This window comes from Scardinius erythrophthalmus (assembly GCF_964197995.2).
Source record: "Scardinius erythrophthalmus genome assembly, chromosome: 21".
In the NCBI taxonomy this organism is placed as follows: domain Eukaryota; kingdom Metazoa; phylum Chordata; class Actinopteri; order Cypriniformes; family Leuciscidae; genus Scardinius; species Scardinius erythrophthalmus.
In genome coordinates, this window is record NC_138241.1 from 17,041,034 (window position 1) to 17,059,772 (window position 18,739).

Below are 18,739 nucleotides of genomic sequence, written 5' to 3' on the forward strand. Positions count from 1 at the left end.
TCACAACTGAGACGGCAGACATATCTTCCTTTTCCTTTTAATGTACTGTCTGAAACACCTTGAGAAGGTGTCAAGCTTAAATTGGGTCTGTATTTGTTCACACATTAAGATTTTTTTAAAGATTTATTTGAAAAGTCTCTTACCCTCACCAAGCCTGACCAAAAATACAATAAAAACATAATATTGTGAAACATTATCACAGTTAAAATAACTCTTTTCTATTCTGTTCTCTATTCTGTTCTCTTGTTATTGCAAAGCTGAATTTTCAGTCTAATATGCTGATTTGGTGCTCAATAAACATTTCTTATTATTATCAATGTTGAAAACAGTTGTGCTGCTTAATGTTTTTATAGAAACTGATACATTGTTCAGGATTCTTCGATTAATAGAAAGTTCAAATCAACAGCATTTACTTGAAATAGAAGTCTTTTGTAACATTACAAATGTCAGTTTTGATCTATTTAAAGCATCCTTGATATATATCCAGCAAGGTTAATAAAATATTATTTTAATAAAAAAAATATAATATAATAAAAAATCTTACTAACTTTTAAATCAATCTAAGCTGGGGATGGGAAATATATGGATATTTAGATTCTTCTTAACAGTTTTTCTTAAATTGAAGTACCTTTTGTTACAATAAAACGGTTCCAAATGTGTGTATCTTTGACTCTACTCATTTAATAAATACAGTACATTAATTTAAAGGGGATAGTACCCACAAATGTATCATTTACTCATGTTGTTCCAAACCTGTGTGGCTTTCTTTCTTCTGTGGGAGAAAAAAAGAAGATGGTGGCTAACGTCGGTCCTGGGCTCTCCCAGGTTCCAAAATCCCCTAAATTTGGTTTTGTGAAGTCTTCTGTTAAATAAAGTCTGTCATATTCTTCTTCTTCTCCGTGCTCATTCACTTACCATGCTTAGCAAGTGTGACACCTTGATTAGCTTGTTCAGGTGTGTTTGATTAGGGTTGGAGCAAAACTCTGCACGACTGTGGCTCTCCAGGACCGAAGTTGGCCACCCATGCTGTACAGTATTGTTTGGAACCCATTGACTAAAAGTATCTTTTTTTTTGTAATCCTTAGAAGAAAGAAAGTTTAGTATTTTGATGGTGCCCCATCTGTACTTCTGGATGTATGCTAGAAGAACGGTGCAGATAGCAGCCTTGTAATGAAGCGGGGGATCAAAGCTCAGGGCAGATGTGTTTTTACAGCCTTCTCTCCCTTTGAGGAGAGCCACAGTGTTTATGGACATAACTTTATCCTTTCTTTGTTCCTCTCCTATCTCAATTTCTCACGGTTTCCAAAAGCAAGCCACACAACACTGTCATTCAGGGCTTCTTGGCCAAACTCACTGTCACCTAATCTGGTTTGTATTCACAGAAAATAGGTGGATTTCTGGAGTGGTTATGGTTTATCGATACTCTTCATGTAAGTGCTCTGGTTTAAATGGCTGGAGTGTTGTTCTGACAGGTACTTGGAGAAGACAGACACCATTTGTGTATTTTATCACTAAGAGAAATATAAGGTTGTTCTTAATTGTATTCATCGAATAGGCAGATGCTTTTCCTCAAGTTCATTGTAAAGGGTGATGGTCATTGAGGTATGTGAGGGTGTCTAAGCTCTAGATTCTCTCCAGTTCTTCATGTTTGTTTGCATTATTCTTGCTGTGGTGACAGGAAATTTAGTTCAAACAACCAACTGAAACGAAGCATCCAAGTAAGCAAGCCTGTGTCACATTAGACTCAAGTCTCCTCACATTAGACTCAAGTCTCCTCAAAGGCATCATCTTGGTGATGACAGCAATGTTACTCAATGATGACTATGTTCAGACTTTCCATGATGGTTAAAAAAAGGGTGAGGGTGCTGCTGTGGTTTGCTTTAGCCTCTCCAAGCATAAATGATCAGAGCGCATTATTCATAATAGATGGATCTCTTGGCTACTGAAGGTACAAAATATATTTATTTGTTTTAAATATAAATTCATATTATAATTTTTTTATTATTGTAATTATTATAAATTACAATTATATGAATCATCTAAAATTATATTCATAATATAAAATACTTTTAACTCCAATGCCTTACTGCTTAATAAATAAAACTAGGCGTATATAATAACAATATTAAGCATCTTCCATGGTGGCTGTAAGTGTAGATCCGGTGTATGCTTTGTAAAAGGCTAGAGTTCCAAGCAGACGTTAGCTGTGATGTACATGTAAACAAAAAAGGTAAAATGTGAGACTACAGATCTTCAGTACAGTAATTTTTTTATAGGAATACAATGTAATACAACCCTTAATTTCTTTCAGGATGTTTTCTCTCAGAACAACACACAAAATGACCATTGGCAAATTTGTCAAGTTTTAACCGGTTTTGCAAAGACTACCCAACATTGGGTTACATTGACCCAGCACTGGGTAGGTATGTGAGGGGGTTAATCATTTGTATGTAGAAATGACAGTAAAAATGGCCCAGCAGCTGAGTTGCACAAAAACTACCTAGTAGTACCTGGGTAAAATATTAAAAACAACCCAATAAAATTACCCCACAGACTGAACCTGACATATGGTTTAAAAAAACAACAACAACCCAGCATATTTTAGAGTGTATGCTTATGCTTGCTTTCCCAGTCTCCTGCATTCTAATAGGTATGAATGGAAGTGAATGAGAGGCAGTCTAGTGTGACCGCACATTTACTCATAGTGACTATGGTACACTTGTTGGGACAATCCTCTTAGAGATACCTTAAGTTAAGTGCTTTGCTCAAGGGCATTATGGTCACTGGCAAATCAGTTCATGGATCACCTCTACTTGACTGATCTTTGTCCTGATCCGTAACTGCACTTCCACTACCCACATTGTGGGCCTTCAAGTGCTTGTGTAACGGTGATCTGCCTAACGGCTAATGAGTCCAGATCACGTGAATAGTGGCACATATTTGTTTGTTTACCAGTACAGATGAGTCATTGTAAGAGTGTCCTCCAAGCGTGCCAGCACTTATTGCATCAACTCAACCTCATTTCATGGTTGATTATGTACAGTATGATTGAGCTTATGGAAATGTGAAGGGTGAATGAGTTTGTGAAGACTGACTCATTTCCTTTTTAAAAATGACTTATCGTTGATAGAAGACACTTTAGCTTACATTTTCAACAATCATTTAGTGTAAAGACAAATAGATGCTATTTTTAAGTGTTTATATCAAGTGTATGTGGGCTGCAGTCCTCCTTACTGGATTTTGCTTGAATTTGTTTCACTTTTAGCTAAGTGTTTATATGCTGTGGGTCATGGCTTTTGTAACTGTAGAGGTCATGACACTGTGCCCCGAAAATAATTTGAGAAAATATTTAATGTAAATATTGAATCAAAACTACAATTTTAAAGAACCGTTTTCTATTTTAATATATTTTAAAATGTAATTTATTCCTGTGATGGCAAAGCTGAATTTTCAGCATAATTACTCTACAGTCTTTAGCATCAAAAGATCCAGAAATCTTTCTAATATGCTTATTTGGTGCTCTAGTAACATTTTGTTAACCAAAAGTAATGAATCAATGTTAACCAAAAAAAATAAAAAAATAAATGAAACAATCTTGCACACTTCTCGAACTTGATAAATTACTTAATGGCTTTAATATGCAACATTTCGGAAAACAGACTTTCCTCAGGCAGGTCTAATACATATTTTAATAAAAAAATATTTAGAATATATTTACAAAAGAATACATATTTTAAATATATATATTTTTTAATATTATACATTTCTTGTCACATTTTTACATCAATTTAATTAATTATATATTAAGTGTAGATTTATTTAAAGAAAAAATTGACCCCACACTTTTGAAACCCTAAATTTCTGCACTTTTTTCGTAGATACTATATTCCTTGTTTCCATAGACACCATGATAGCTCTCAGTTCCTTATTTAGCTAACAAATCACTCCACTAACTTTCTGACCAAACTTTCTCTTTCCCTTGTTCTTCTTTGAAGACCAGCGGAGTACATGAGAGAGTTGCTTCTTGGGTGTTTCTCAGGGAAAGAAACACTGCTCCATTGTTGTTGTCTCTTTCATCTATTTTCCAAAGGTTTGTAAAATGCATATGAAGGCATTGAAATTCAAATGTTCTTCCTCCCTGTCCTCCATGTTTTTGTCAAGTGTGTGTGTCCGCTGTACCGTTCACGCTCACTGGGTGTGTTTATTTTCAGTGGACTTATCGTTAGTGAGTATGGGTATGTTTTTGTGCGCTTGTGTGTCTGGATATCCCCCTAAAACCATCCAGTCTTGGTTGCAGTGGTCTGAAGGACGTGGTAATAGGGGGGAGTTTCTGTATGCGTGTAAGAGAGAGTTCGACAGACAGTGGTCACGGATGGAGCACAGACTTCGGATGAGACAGCAGCTTGATCGCTCTGACTTTGGAAATTAATTGTTTTTAAACATTAGTGGCCCATGTTACAACATGATTTCCTATGAATACTTGTTTCTGAGGTGGAACAGTGAACACACACTGCAGATAATCTCTAGGGCTCTGACAGACTTTGTGTTCTCAGATCTTCACATGCATTACCCTTCCCTGCACCTTAAAATTAACCTTCCTACTAGCTATTGATCAGCCCATTTAGAGTCAAGCAGCAATATGCAATCCTGTTAAGCCTGTTTCTTTCAAACAGCGTGTGGGAACAGAGCTTTAACTGATTTGGGCCTTTCGGTCTGTGGCTGGGTTTCTATTCCATCTTAGGGGTGGGTGACACACCACTAGACATGATGAACTGGTAGAAACTTGATAACCGGTATAAATGTTGTATTGTTGTCTCTATCACGGCTACGCTCATGTGAGGTTGCAGTTTTTATTTTCCAGTTTAAACTAACTAACTGCGGACTAACTGCGTTCACACCGCCGCCGGCGAGATGTTAAATGTTGCCTATAAATAGTGTTGCGCACCTTCTTATCAAATTCACATGATCAACCTCTCCTCTATTTTGCTTGGGAACTAATGTGGTAAACCAAAGTTTACAGCACTGTGTTCTCTGAACCGCGTCATAGCTCATTACCATAAATTTGACCTGACTTCTACTCTCCTCGCCGCTCTCGCCATCCAAGCCACGCTGCGCCGCCCTCGCCGGAGCTCGCTGCCGGCTCACATTGAAAATGAATGACTTCCGGCCACTTTGATGCTGTCGCCAGCGGCGGTGTGAACGCACAAGTAACTTTATTTATCTTGCACTATGATTTTTTTAAACTTTGCAGACCTTTTACATTCACAAACAGCTATATTACACACTGCATGAAATGTAATATCTGAAAAGGCATAATAGGGGCACTTTTATGTTCCAAGCGATTTAAAATTGTTTAAGCCTGATAAGACACAAAAGATAACTCAATTTGGTAAGTGCATGCTGGCGTTGGTTTTGGCAATTATGCTCATGTCAGGTTGCAGTGTTGCATCATCACAGAAATGTATCCTGTTCATGTGCCAGTTTAATGTTTGAAGAGATTTTAAACCATTCAAGTGCACGAAAGAACTTGATTCTGTACTTGCGTGCTGCCATTATTTATGGCATTGTAAGTACATTATTTCTAACAAAAATAACAACCTAATAATATATATCATAATTTTTAAATGAACTGACTCTTATTGTGATATATTTTGCTCACATCTCTGTCTCTGAGTGTGAATTTTAGAATGTCACATTAAAAATGCTGGATTTAAAAGATGTGAATACGGTTTACTGCAAATACTGATGCAAATGAGCAAAATGCACATAAAAAAACATATACACTCGCTTGAGGTGGATAACTGTTTTATTCAATTAGCAGACATGCACATAAAAAAGTGGAAACACGTGACCCAAAACAAATATTTTTGCGAACCCATTGGTTGCTAGCACTGTACTATACTGTTTGAGATACAGGAATACAAATACTGTAAATTAAGATTTAGCTTGCAACCAAGAACTTATCTTGTGAGATTTTGTAATATTTTTTGTATTCATTATATTAAACAAAAAACACATGATTGAGGTTGCGCCACAATCACATGCTGCAGCATGCAATAGGTGGACCTTCCTTGTGTATTTCAAAACTTATTCAGCATGACTTGCTCACTACGCCTCAGCTCAAAGATGAGCAATATGGATAACAAGTCAGTCTGTCCCTGTTTTCATTTATCTTTGATGCTTTCTTTTAGATTGTATTGTACTGTTAACTTCATTGCATGCACTATAGGGTTCAAACCTACAACCTTTTGATTACCATTCCATACCATTATCCACTAGGCCACACCAACCCTCTTTATAAAACAAGGCATTATATATGGGTATATAGAGGCCCCTTCTTTAGGCCAGCGTCTGCACTTCATATGAAACGCATCCCTCTGCAATTTCCGCATTTCGCTCTAATGACTTGACGGACCTTGTGCTTATCTGGCCGTTTGCTCCTAAAATAGAACTAATAGCCTATATATCTTGAACCTGTTCAGAGGCTGGTTGGTAAACCTACACTTTTATGAAATTCAATCAGTTTGGACTGGAATGATTGTTTTGTGTTGGTTAATCGCAGTTCAATGATCCTGTGCCCCTAAAGATGGCGGCCACAAGCGCCCGCTCTGTTCTTGCTCAGTCAAGGATTGTTCTGTTGATAGAGCTTCATTAGGACTGTTGAAGGTGTATGTTGGTGGGATTCAATAAGCTGCCTCGTCTCTTTATTCTTCTCAGCGCTGCCTAGTTAAGCATGGCTAGTACTAAAACAAGGACTTCAAAGTGTTTGTTAAACTATTCAGGTGGTCAAGCCAGTTCCTGATACACACACACACACACACACACACACAGACACAGACAGACAGACAGACAGACAGACAGACAATGGGAATATTATTCTGGAAATTAAATTTGATTTAGTTATCATTTAAAATGTAATGTTTTGCTTAACATGTCCAATTATGATGTCTTGACAAGTTTTAATTTCTGTATATTTACAGTATATATACATATTTGTGTATACACATTTAACCATATTGGTACTTGTTCTGACATGCTTAATATTAACACACATACACATATAAAATACTACATGTACAAGTATGTTTCCCTTAAACACACAGCCACACACATTTTTATATTTTGATGAACATGATCAGACATTTGAGCCAGAGAAAAGGAAAAAGAGAGCTTTCTCTGAATTCTGGCAGTTGAACACACGCTTTTTGCTTGGTCTCTTGGGTATGGCCATCAAAACAAAACATTTCATGGATTCGTTTCCATGGCTACACCAAATATCCAAATAGTTCATTCATGTCAGTGCAATGGAAAAACAAGAAATAAACAATGTGCTTCATAGTTTCTGTCAAGTGTTGAGAGAGTAGCTCAGACAGCATCCTAACTGAAACTAAACAATAAATGATTGGATATAAGCTGATTTATAATCAACATTTCTCTTTTTTTTGTCCGCCATCTTGAATTTAATTAATCTCTCTCTCTATCTATCTTTTTTTTTTTTTTGTCTGAACAGAGTGAACAAAGCCGATCAAAGTATTTTTCTAGCTCTGGCAAGACCATAAATCCATTACCCAACTCCACAGCAACAAAAAGAGCTGTCCTTCAGAAGATGTAAGTTCTCATATAGCTTGTGATGATCTATCCTTATCTTCATTTAACATTTCCTCATTCTTCCAGTGCCAAGCAGGCTAACGTCCAACCCCGACAACACCAAGATAATCAAGAGTCCAGATCAGACCAATTGCAAGTGGATGAAGCACAGAAGGGTTCGTCCGAAACGTGTCATCCTGTCCTCGTATTGTTCACGGGTGAGTCATTGGAGGAAGGGAAAGTTGTGTTGTCATCTAAATTAAGTAACGATAAAGAGGTCACTGAACCACATCTTGATGCTACCGGTCCGAAGAGACGATCACGAACCCCAAGCAGCTCAGGAGAGGACATTGACCGCCAAAAGACTAAAAGATTGCGTCTTGGTGACCCTGCAGCATTGAGTGATTCCAACAAGCTCTCTCCAGAGTGCAGTCCCCAGCCTGAGATTTCACAGACTAACCAAAGCGGGCTGGCCACAAGTCTGAGAGGCCTATCCGTCAAGCCCGTATCCTCTGGCTCTTCTATTAGTTCCAGATTGGCCGCCAGAGAGGGAAGGAAGGGGGGCGAGCCCAGAACATCCCGATTACGCCGGCTCAAGAAGTCCTGAGGGACGCAGCGGCATAGAACGAGAGAGGATATCTGACGCCACCACGATGGATGTTACAGTACACACTTCTACCGTAATGCTGTCTGTCAGCGGTGGTTGCACAAGAGTTCACCACACACAGTCGTTACAGTATTTCCCTTTTGCCTTCAAAGTAAAAAACTCAATAGCTTATATTAGATTACCAAGAACCTCTCAAATATTTGGCTTCATTAGTAACAGCTTAAAAGCGACTCATGCAAACAATAACTTTGCTTTTGGTTACGTGTTGTAGTTTGCGTTTTCTGCGTAAGATTTGTATTTCAGACTAACGGGAGCCTCCGAGCACACTGTGGCTTCAAGCCCAAATCTCTGGCTCCATCCGTCTGAAATCTCCACTCTTCCAGCTTCAGCTGAGCACATGATTGATTTCGCTGTGTTTTCACATACACCACGCTTCTTAAGCGATCAGGGGTTTTCACCGTTGGAGCCGACTGCCGTCTCCCTGCGGTTATTATTTGTAAATGTGTTATTGCTTTTCATAACAGCTAAAAGTCTGCTGTGGGATGACTGACAACGTTATGGAACGCTGTAGTGCAGCTCGTGGCCGAAATTTGGCTAATCAGGGATGCAGTCGACATTGATGTAGTGCGTGATGGCAGGATAAATATATGTATGGATATAAATTTGAGTCGCATTCTCATGCTTACAAATCACTTGATGTTTATGCCTTTAGTATAATAGATTTGTGTCATAAAAATTGTATCAGAATATACAAACATTGTGCTGTAATAATGCCATAACGTTACAGTCAAAATGCTTCTGGTTTAGAGTTAGAACAAATTTTAAAGTAATTTTACTGTATATTTTGATTTCTGTAATGCAATTCAAATCAAATCATTAAATTCTTAATCAAACAATGTTCCTATTGAGATACTTGTGAACTAAATGTCCAAGAAATACTAAAAACTGAAATCATCACTGTTCATGCAATCTATTGTACTGCCTTGCAATTTTAACTCGTTTTACTTTTACTTTAGCATTAATAATGAAGAAATTAGGATTTTTTTTTACTTTTAATGATTGAATGAATGATTGAAAAAAAAAAGTAGGCTGGGAACTTCTATTTCAGTTGTTGATTAGATTTTGAGATCATCTGGGTTTAAATTGACATTTTGTGTAAACATTGTGAGGTAAAAAAATATTTTTTTGTTAAAAATGAGCACATAGGTTCAGAGTAAGATTAATAACATGCATTTACAAAATAGATATGGTGAATTTGCATTTCATGCCAACAAGAAAAATGTCCTCTATAAATGAAAATGTCACCAACCCATTCAACTAACTTTGTTATGTGGAACACAATGGGAAATTCTGGAAGCTGTGTTAGGCAGCCATTTCGATGCACTTGCAATGTGTCATTTTTGAAGCTTGAAAGCATCAGTCAACATTCAAAGCACCCTACATTTATCTTCAAAGTGTTCAGAAGCTATTTGAAGCCGCCTTGTGAGAAACAGACATAAGTTTAAGTTGTTTTTCACTGATTATCCTCTGCTGCGAATGAATCGAGTCAGCGAGTTTATCTTGAGTCTGATTCATAAATCATTCAGAGAGGTTTTATAAAATGAATCACTGAAAAGATCCCACTCAAAAGAATATATCATTCACAAATTGGACTTGTTACTTCACTCATGACAAGGAGAGCTAGAGATTTTAAGATTTGTCCCTCTTTTTCTCACAGAAAGCTATCATATGACATAAGAAGACTTTGAATATAGGGCACGAGTTGTATGGAGCATTTTGACAATGCCTTTGTGTTCTTTTTGCACCTTGAAACCTCCAGTCCCCATTCATTGCGCTTGAAAAACAGCAACCTAATTCCTCAAAATGTCGTCTTTTGCGTTCCACAGAAAAAAGAAAGTGTGTACAAAACATGAGGATGAGTAAATGACACAATTTACATGATTCATGACTGAAAAACATTGGGAAACCCCTTTCTTTTGCTAATCACCATAAGCTTTGCCTTTTGCCCTGCAGTTATTTTACTGAATATCTCATTCATCACGTGGGGAAGGTTTTTCAGTCACAGCGTCTACAATCTGCACAGCTATACCATTTAAACGGAGCTTGTGCCTCACGTAATATTACGTCAGCACAAGAGAGGATTCAGCTTCTCCCAAAGCAGCACAATAGAGCACAAATCGAAAAACAAACATTTAATTTTCCTTTTATACAAAATGTTTAATAAATATAACATTCAAAAAATATTGCCAGGAACAAACTAAAAAAGAAACAAAGACAAATTTACAATAAGGTCAAATATGAACATTGAATATTGCCATGATCTCATAGAATTTACAAATGTGATAAGCATGTCGGTTTGGTGTTTTAGAGAGCCTCAATATAAAAGAACTACGAAAAGAACACTACATGTGCACAGCAATAGAAATGGACTCCTGAAAGCAAGGCAGTCATCTACAGTGTTTCCATTGGCCTCCTACTGTTCAAGTATTCACAGCCTAGCTTATGACATACTGCAAACCGAAGCTGAGGAGAAATGATTTGTGTGAATCAGGTTTACCAACAAGCAACTAAAAGACTCGTGTTCCCTTTTATTTTTTATGTTTTTAATGATTTTTTTTTTTTCTTCATCCGTGGCAAGCAATATGTCTGCCACCAAGTATCCAAACAAAAAGCAGCCATGATGATGACATTACCTGCATTGAGCAAATACGAGTTGGCAAATACAAATATTGAAATATCTGACAATGTATAAAAAAGAAAGAAAAGAAAAAAACATCAGGCACACAAACGCCCGTCTTGTTTCTTAAAAAATAGACTGCTTTATTTCCTCTTTGAAATTTTGGTATGTGAAACATGAAACAAATGTTGTCCGAACAAAGCTATAGGCTGACAAAGCTATCAAAACCTTCAAAACTAGACAGGACATATAAATAAAAAGGAATGATATTTTAAGGCTCTTGATTATTAAGTTAATAAATCAAATATACACAGTGATTAATTAAAAAAAAATATACATATCTACACTAAATTGACAATTCTTCATATTGGCAGCAAAATGCTGACCGACCTATCCCGCCCAAAGAAAGGAAAAATAAATAATTTTTTTGCTCTTTTTCTTTTTATACTCATTTCCGACAATTGCTGTGGTGCGTAGCTGTGAAGGCACTTTCAGTTCAGAACTAGAAATAAAACCAACTAGAGAGAGTTTCCACACAGCCGCTGGATAAGGAAGAAACAACTACTTTAGCTGTGAGAGCATTGTCATTATGAACGAAAATAACACTTAAAACTATTTGCAAACACTATGCAAACTTTTCAGACTCATTGAGATACTCAAACGTATCCACAAAAATATAGACATTTGAAATGTGTACGTTTTCTTTTTTTTACTTTTTTTCTTCTCTCTTTTACAAAGGAAAACACTGGATGTGAAACGCAGCATTTGGGTTTTCTAGCCATCCACAGCAACTATCAATTGCCAGTGTGAAGCCAGCTTGTCGAAACTTAAATTAACACAGGATTCTAGGCAAATAACAGCCTTGGAGTCCAGAACACAACTCAACAGTTTTAAGAAGCACAGCCCTCCCCCCCGAGACCCTGCCAAGTGACCGGTAAGTGCAACAGGGGTTCGGTCGCACGGCAACACAGCTGCCTGCTATACGATATACTCCATCCTGTTTAAGCTTTGTGCCGTCTCCAAGTCTCTGTTGTCCTGTTTGTTAGTCCAGTTTGGGTTTTTGTTGGGAGCGCGCTCCTCCCGCTCCACCAGCGTGTAGGCCGGCTGCTTAGTGAAGCGCGCTTTCTGCAGGTGTTTGTCCATCTCCTCTTCCTCCACCTCAGAGTTATGCGTCCTAATTTTGGCAATGATGGAGTTCTTCCCCTCGTAATCTTTTATGGCCACGCCATGGGCCGCGTGTTTCTCGATGGGGTTTTTGATTTGGTTGAGCTGCTCGCGCACGTTATTGGTGGTATTGTCCTCTGTTGCTGAGGTAGTTGTGTTGCCGTGGGTGTTCTGTTTCCGTCGACGGTGAATGCACCACATGAAGGCCGAGGCCAAGGCGAGGATCCAGAGCACGATGAAGATGGAGCTGAGCAGAGGAACCAGGTAGTCTGGAGGAGAAGAACCAGACGGACAGTTAGTCGGTGTTCAGGAGAATGACTTTTTTTTTTTTTTATATATAGTTTTTAGTAATGTATTCATGTAGGTTTGTTTTGGTTTTGAATTTTTTTGTGTTTAATGAAAATCTAATTTAATGACACAAAAATTTCAAGTGGTTAACCATAGGGGTGTCACAATTTATCGCAATACAAAAATGCAACAAAATGTATTGTGGATAGTGACAATATATATTGTGTATAGTTATATATTGTGTAAAAATGACTGTGTGAGATACAGTTTTAGTGTCAGTACTACATTAAAATACTATATAATGTATAATAATGCAATGGGGGAAATTGTGGGTCCTGATAGTGCCAAATGTCTTATGTTACCAGTAAAAAGTGGCTACATTATTTTAAATATATCTAGTCAGTGACAGAGTGCAAGCATATTCGTCTAAAATATTTTGTGTTTTCAGCTTCAGCTTCACCATTGTCCTGTGCATTGGGTTATCAGCACCACGTCCGAGTCTATACATTTACATCCACAATGTAATATCAAAGCTTAAAGTATACGAGGGTCCATGTACCGCAAATTTCGGCAACAGAATAGTATGTGCACTGTCCCTTTTTTGTTTTGCACTAATCAGTTGTTTCACAACAGTGGCAACACTGGCTACAGATCATGCGCAGAACTTTCCACTCCAATCTGTGCTTTTTTGGAATTGCGCTCTCAAGCTAATTTGCTCTGTTTAGTAAATCTGGCCCTATATTCATGAATTTGAATGCAATTTTAATTATTAATATACTATATTAATAATGCAATTTTTAAAAAAAGTGTCGTCATCGACCTGTTCCTAGACTACAATGGAAACTTGTCTTAAAAAGTGCTGCTGCACGTTTTATTCCTATTTACTGGTGAACATTTGTGCATTGGAAATGGGAAAATCTTGGAGTTATACAGAAGTGCTGTAGGGAAAAAATAATCCACACATCAACTTAACAGCAAAATGTTCCTGTTTTGGACAAGACATACCCTGTTTATACGGGGTCCCCTGGCCCAATCTACAGAGGCTGGCGCACATGTTTTAAAGGTTTCTTAAGTGAGGAAGAGACTAAGCAGCTTGGCAGAAACATCGGACGCCATTTTTTATGAACAGCATGCATAAAGAGGGCCCTGATGTCTAATTGAAGTTCCATCCAACTGGCAGAGCTGATGTAACATTCCATGGCTTCAATGACTTAAAGCTTCTTTTGACAGTTAAACATTGCTCAAGCAAGACAGACCAAGGACAGACAGTTCAACACGACTGGCCTCGACTGTGGAAACCTTAATACTTTGATTTTCGACTACTTTCAGCAAAGATGGACCCAATGACCAGTATGATGGAAAGATGCTTACCAGTTTTGGGGCTTTGTGTCTGGTGAACCCGTACACCAGTGATGGCTTTGATGATGGTGCTGTTCCCATTTTGCTTGCTCACCAAGTCAATGATTTGAACCGTAATGTCTTTAATAGGACTCCCGTCCAACCTGGCCTCTTCTGTGGACTGCACAAAAAAAAAAAAAGACTATCATAAAAATGTTCGTTTCTACAAATTCTGCCTTCCTTAAAATATTTGGGGGGGGGGAAAGGAAGTCAGTGGGGTCCAAAACAATTCTGGACCATACTGACTTTCAATGTATGGACAATAGAAAAAAGACATTTTTCAAAATATCTTCTTTTGTGTTCCAGAGTAGAAAGAAATCAAACAGGTTTGGAAGGACATGAATTAAAATTTTTGAGTAAACTTTTCCTTTAAATAAGGGGTTCCTTAAAACCTTCCTGACAAGTTTAGTTGCATCCTTAATTAAAAACTGAACTAGCAAGGTCATCCAGAAAACTAAAAACTTGTGTTAGAGCTTAAGGTGGATCTCCAGGAGCATCTTTAAATGTAATGTTATATATATTTAAATCTTTTGAAAAGCCATACTTACGATGCTAACGTGAATCTCGTTGCTAGCTGAAGAAGATGGCTCACAGGTGATGGACACAGCATATTCTGCCGTGAGGTTCTTCAGCAGGTACCAGTGCCTCAGCTCATTACATACATGTTCCACACTCAAGCCCTGGCAGAATAGAAGGATCAATTATGAGTTTGTTCATATTTAAACCCATTCCAAGTAAATATGCAATATGCATCCAAATCCCCAAATCTTCTCCTCAGTTTTTTGGTTTGTTTCCCATAGCAAAGCAGACACTGAGGGCAGGGCGAAAAGACCAGAATGAAAGATTTAGTCGGTTAGGAGAAAGTAGAAAAGAGACTGTAAGGTTTTTCCCTTATCAAATTTGGATCCTATACACTCCTCCCTTGTTTCTGTAGCACATTAGAAGAAGAACTGTGTTTTTTTTTTATGCCTGTCGCTGTCATGTGTTCCACTCATTTGTCTCTCGTTCAGCAATTCGGACCTGCTGGTGGGCAGCCGCCAGCGGTGTTTCTCAAACTCTGTTCTCATACAATGACTGCCTAAGTATTAAACCGTTACGGGATATTAGCTCAGGAATGCCTTAGTTCGGAAAGGGATACTGAGCCAGGGCTTATTGTACAAGATGATGTATTTCTTGCGCTTTTTTCATCTAAAGAAAAAGTGTTTGGATATGACAACAAAGCTTGCGAGAATCCAACTAGCCTGGAAAACTTCACCCACGAGGAACGTTGTATCCTAGATGAAGAGAACCTGATATTTCACGCCCCACTGCGCTCTCGGATCTCCACCGAATTAGAGAAGGGTGGAGGTCTGGAGGAGACGTTTGGAAAAGGGGGAAAACGGCTCAAAAGCTCATAATTCAATGGCTCTCCTCTGGAAGTATAACTCACTTGAGGCATGTTCTCCTTGTTAAAGGTGAACGTGATGTTGGCACAGCTGTCGTCTTGGTAAGAGAAGCTGGCGTGGCATTTGGAGGGTGGAGAGGGCGCAGGGGGCCAGCACTCTCCCAGACTAGGACAGGGTTTGACGAAGCAGTGCTCTTCCTTGATGGGAACACAGGATTGGCCAGCAGGACACCCACCTCTGGTCTTTCCTGCCCGACATGACTTTGGCCCACACCACATCTAAAAAAAAAAAAAAAAGTCAAGCAATATGCATTTTGATGGCATAATTAAGAGAAATATTACTAATTGCATCAAGAATATGCTGAAGTGGAAGCTAAGTTACCATGGTGCAATGAACCCTTCCATTTTGACATTGGCAAAGGTTGCAGTTTTCCTCCCATTTGGCGCCATCAGCAGTTACTTGACCATTAGCAATACAGGGTCTCCCAATGACTGTGAATGACACCAACAGAAGATTATGACATGGCAAGAAAGGGGGTTGTTTGATCGTTTTGAGTAAAAAGAGTCTTTGAGTCATAATCATGCAGCCCAAAGGCAAATTTTGATGAGACTTTTTTTGACAACTTGACAGGGTCAAGTTATTGGTGTGGAAATGGGATTTTTGAGGTGTTAATGCAGGTCTTGGATTTTTCCAAGAAGAAATTATGGTCTCCCGAGGGGACAGTGAGGTTGGTAGTTTGCATATAAGCTAGTTTGCACAAGCTTATATGACTCTCACCTTCTTGACACTCTGGTCCTGTTCTTCCAGGTGGGCAAACACAGCGGTAACCATTGATTTCATCGACGCAGGTAGAGCCAAATGCACAAGGAGAAGACTGACACTCATTTATATCTGAAGGAATGAAGAGAATCTGTTAGGAATCACACTCCGAATGTCCTAAAAGCATTCCAATATGAATAGCAACAGGTACAGTCTTGTTTCCCAAGAAAAATATATAAAATATCTAGATTTACCGTTAACACTTTACAATAAGGTTCATTAGTTAACATTAGTTAATGTATTAACTAACATGAACTAACCATGAGCAATCCATTTGTTACTGTATTTGTTAATCATTGTTAACGTTAGTTAATAAAAATACAGCTGTTCATTGTTAGTTCATGTTAGTTCACAGTGTATTAACTAATGTTTACAAGATTTTAGTAAAGTATTAGTAATAGGGATGTAAACGGTTAATCGATTATCGATTAATTGTCGACAAGAATTTACTCGATTAAATAAAATTATTGTCGGTTAATTGAACATTGCGAACGTGCACGAGATTCTCGCGGGCGGCGAGAGACCCGACACAAACTTGAGGCGGCAAAAAAGAAACCAAACATGAGGCGGTCAAAACGGAGGGGAATGTGGGAGCATTTCAGAAACAGAGCTGCCAGCCCTCACGCATCACACCACACATCCATTATCTCATGCACAGAAAAATCACGAAGCTAGACAGAGGCGGGGTGCGTTTCCCGAAAGCATCGTTGGCCAACTATGGTCGCAAGTTCATCGCAATGTCCACTGAACTCTATTGGTAACGACGGAACTTGCGACCATAGTTGGCCAACGATGCTTTCGGGAAACGCACCCCAGGTTAGCTATGATATATAAAAACTCAGCTCTCAGATTCTGTCAATTTTATTACGAAATTCAAACAATAAATACCGTTTTGGCGCTTGTAAATGTTATGTGACAGATCCCTAGCGCACGTGAACCGATCATCTCAAACGCTACTAGCACTAGCTAATAGTAAAAAAATAACACGAACACTGTTGAAAGATACAGTACAACTTACCGAAATGTATATTTCTCATACATAATATCGATCAATCAGTGTTTTTCATCAGCGTGAATAGGTCAATAACATAGCTGGAGAACAATTATCTCACATTTACCTCAGGAAAGCCATTTAATGAACATAATAGCTATAGCACGTAGTTGGCAAGAAAAGAAATAGCTATAGAGAGTATTTTGCTAAATATGTGTTCTATATTACATATTTATTATATTTTTACTTGTATCATTAAATAAAGTTATTATAATAAAAAACGCATCATATTTAATTATTTTTGACCTTAAATAATAGCCTACTACCAGCTGATAGGGCTTTCTGTATGTTTACAGCATTAGGTGAGTTGTTGTTTTTTTTCTTGAGAAAAATTAATGTCTATCTTGTGTTGCCTACCTAATATTTATCCAAACGAGTCAATATTAAATAAAATCACAATACCGGTAATTGAATTGAAATAAAAAAAAGTGTAGCTTACCAGAAATTGTACCATGTAAACATTGTAACATGTTGTCACTAAACCTAATAAAATTCAGTTTAGTTACTAAAATGTTAGTGACAATCACAATACACTTATTGTGATGCAAATTTTTTTTTACAATTATTTAAAAAAAAATTATGTATTTTAATTTTCTGTGCATAATTTATTTTGTTAAACTACATAAATTCCATCTGTACCGTATCCCAACTATTACAATAAAACATCAGTTGAGCAATATAACATGCATTTTTATTCAGTATAAGCAATATTTTGCTTTTTATGTTAAAGACACTATTGATACCGTGAGAAATTTACATTCTCAGGAAAATAGCCGCTTATCAATTAATCGTTAATCGATCGATAAGGTCAATCAACTAATGATTAATGAATTAATCGATAATTTGCATCCCTAATTAGTAAATGTTGAAATTAACATTAACAAAGATTAATAAATGTTGTATACGTGCAGTTCATTATTAGTTCATGTTAACTAATGTAATTAACTAATGTTAACTAACGAACCTTATTGTAAAGTGCTACCATATAATAAGCAAGTCTGCTCGCGATATTAAAGGCTTGTTTTCTAAGAATATCTTGAATCAAAATTTGTTTTTGCTTAAACCAAGAGAAAATTGTCATGCAGTCTTGCATATGAGAAAAATATACATCATTAAAGGGGGGGTGAAATGCTATTTCATGCATACTGAGTTGTTTACACTGTTAAAGAGTTGGATTCCCATGCTAAACATGGACAAAGTTTCAAAAATTAAGTTGTACGTTTGATGGAGTATTTCTGTTTCAAAAATACTCCATCCGGTTTGTCACAAGTTTCGGAAAGTTTTTTTTCGAGTATGGGCATGTGTGACGTCAGATGGGGCGGAATTTCCTTATACGGGTCCTAAGGGCACTTCTCCCGGAAGGGCGCGCGCACGCACCCGTAGACCAGAGCGAGAGAGCGAAAGCAGTACGCCCATCAAAGCGCTGTGTATTAGGCTTTAGGGAAGTCAATGTCACCAAAGAAGTGGGTTTTTGGTTGCCAGGGCAAGACAACCCTGCACAGATTCCCAAAGAACCCAGCGTTAAGGGACCAGTAGATGGAGTTTGTTTTTCCAGAGCATCACCGGAGTTGTGCAAGTGTTCTTGTTTGTTCCCTGCATTTCGACGATGATTGTTTTATAAACAAAGCCCAGTTCGACGCCGGATTTGCAGATCGTCTAATCTGCTTAAGGATGGAGCAGTCCCAACGATAAAGGTTCATGGTCGTGCGTTGGAACCGCAGGCGGTGAGTAAAACTGCTTCAAATGTCTGTGTGTTGTTAGCT

At 37.9% G+C, this 18,739-nt stretch overlaps 2 protein-coding genes across 3 annotated transcripts in view; one reads left to right on the forward strand and one right to left on the reverse strand.

The window, feature by feature from the left end:
* Nucleotides 1-9,084, forward strand: part of slx4ip (SLX4 interacting protein) — a 44,158-nt gene extending 35,074 nt beyond the window's left edge. For both annotated transcript variants that reach the window (XM_081350707.1, XM_081350706.1), the window contains 2 exons: nucleotides 7,511-7,608; nucleotides 7,675-9,084. In XM_081350707.1, coding sequence (XP_081206833.1) covers nucleotides 7,511-7,608; nucleotides 7,675-8,194 — 618 coding nt within the window. In that variant the 3' untranslated portion in view covers nucleotides 8,195-9,084. The remainder of the gene's footprint in view (nucleotides 1-7,510; nucleotides 7,609-7,674) is intronic.
* A 1,301-nt stretch (nucleotides 9,085-10,385) lies between these two features.
* jag1b (jagged canonical Notch ligand 1b) overlaps nucleotides 10,386-18,739 on the reverse strand; it is a 40,554-nt gene continuing 32,200 nt past the window's right edge. The window contains exons 21-26 of the mRNA XM_081351664.1: nucleotides 15,884-15,997; nucleotides 15,488-15,597; nucleotides 15,151-15,384; nucleotides 14,270-14,401; nucleotides 13,695-13,842; nucleotides 10,386-12,304 (exon numbers count right to left, since the gene is read on the reverse strand). Coding sequence (XP_081207790.1) covers nucleotides 11,850-12,304; nucleotides 13,695-13,842; nucleotides 14,270-14,401; nucleotides 15,151-15,384; nucleotides 15,488-15,597; nucleotides 15,884-15,997 — 1,193 coding nt within the window. The 3' untranslated portion in view covers nucleotides 10,386-11,849. The remainder of the gene's footprint in view (nucleotides 12,305-13,694; nucleotides 13,843-14,269; nucleotides 14,402-15,150; nucleotides 15,385-15,487; nucleotides 15,598-15,883; nucleotides 15,998-18,739) is intronic.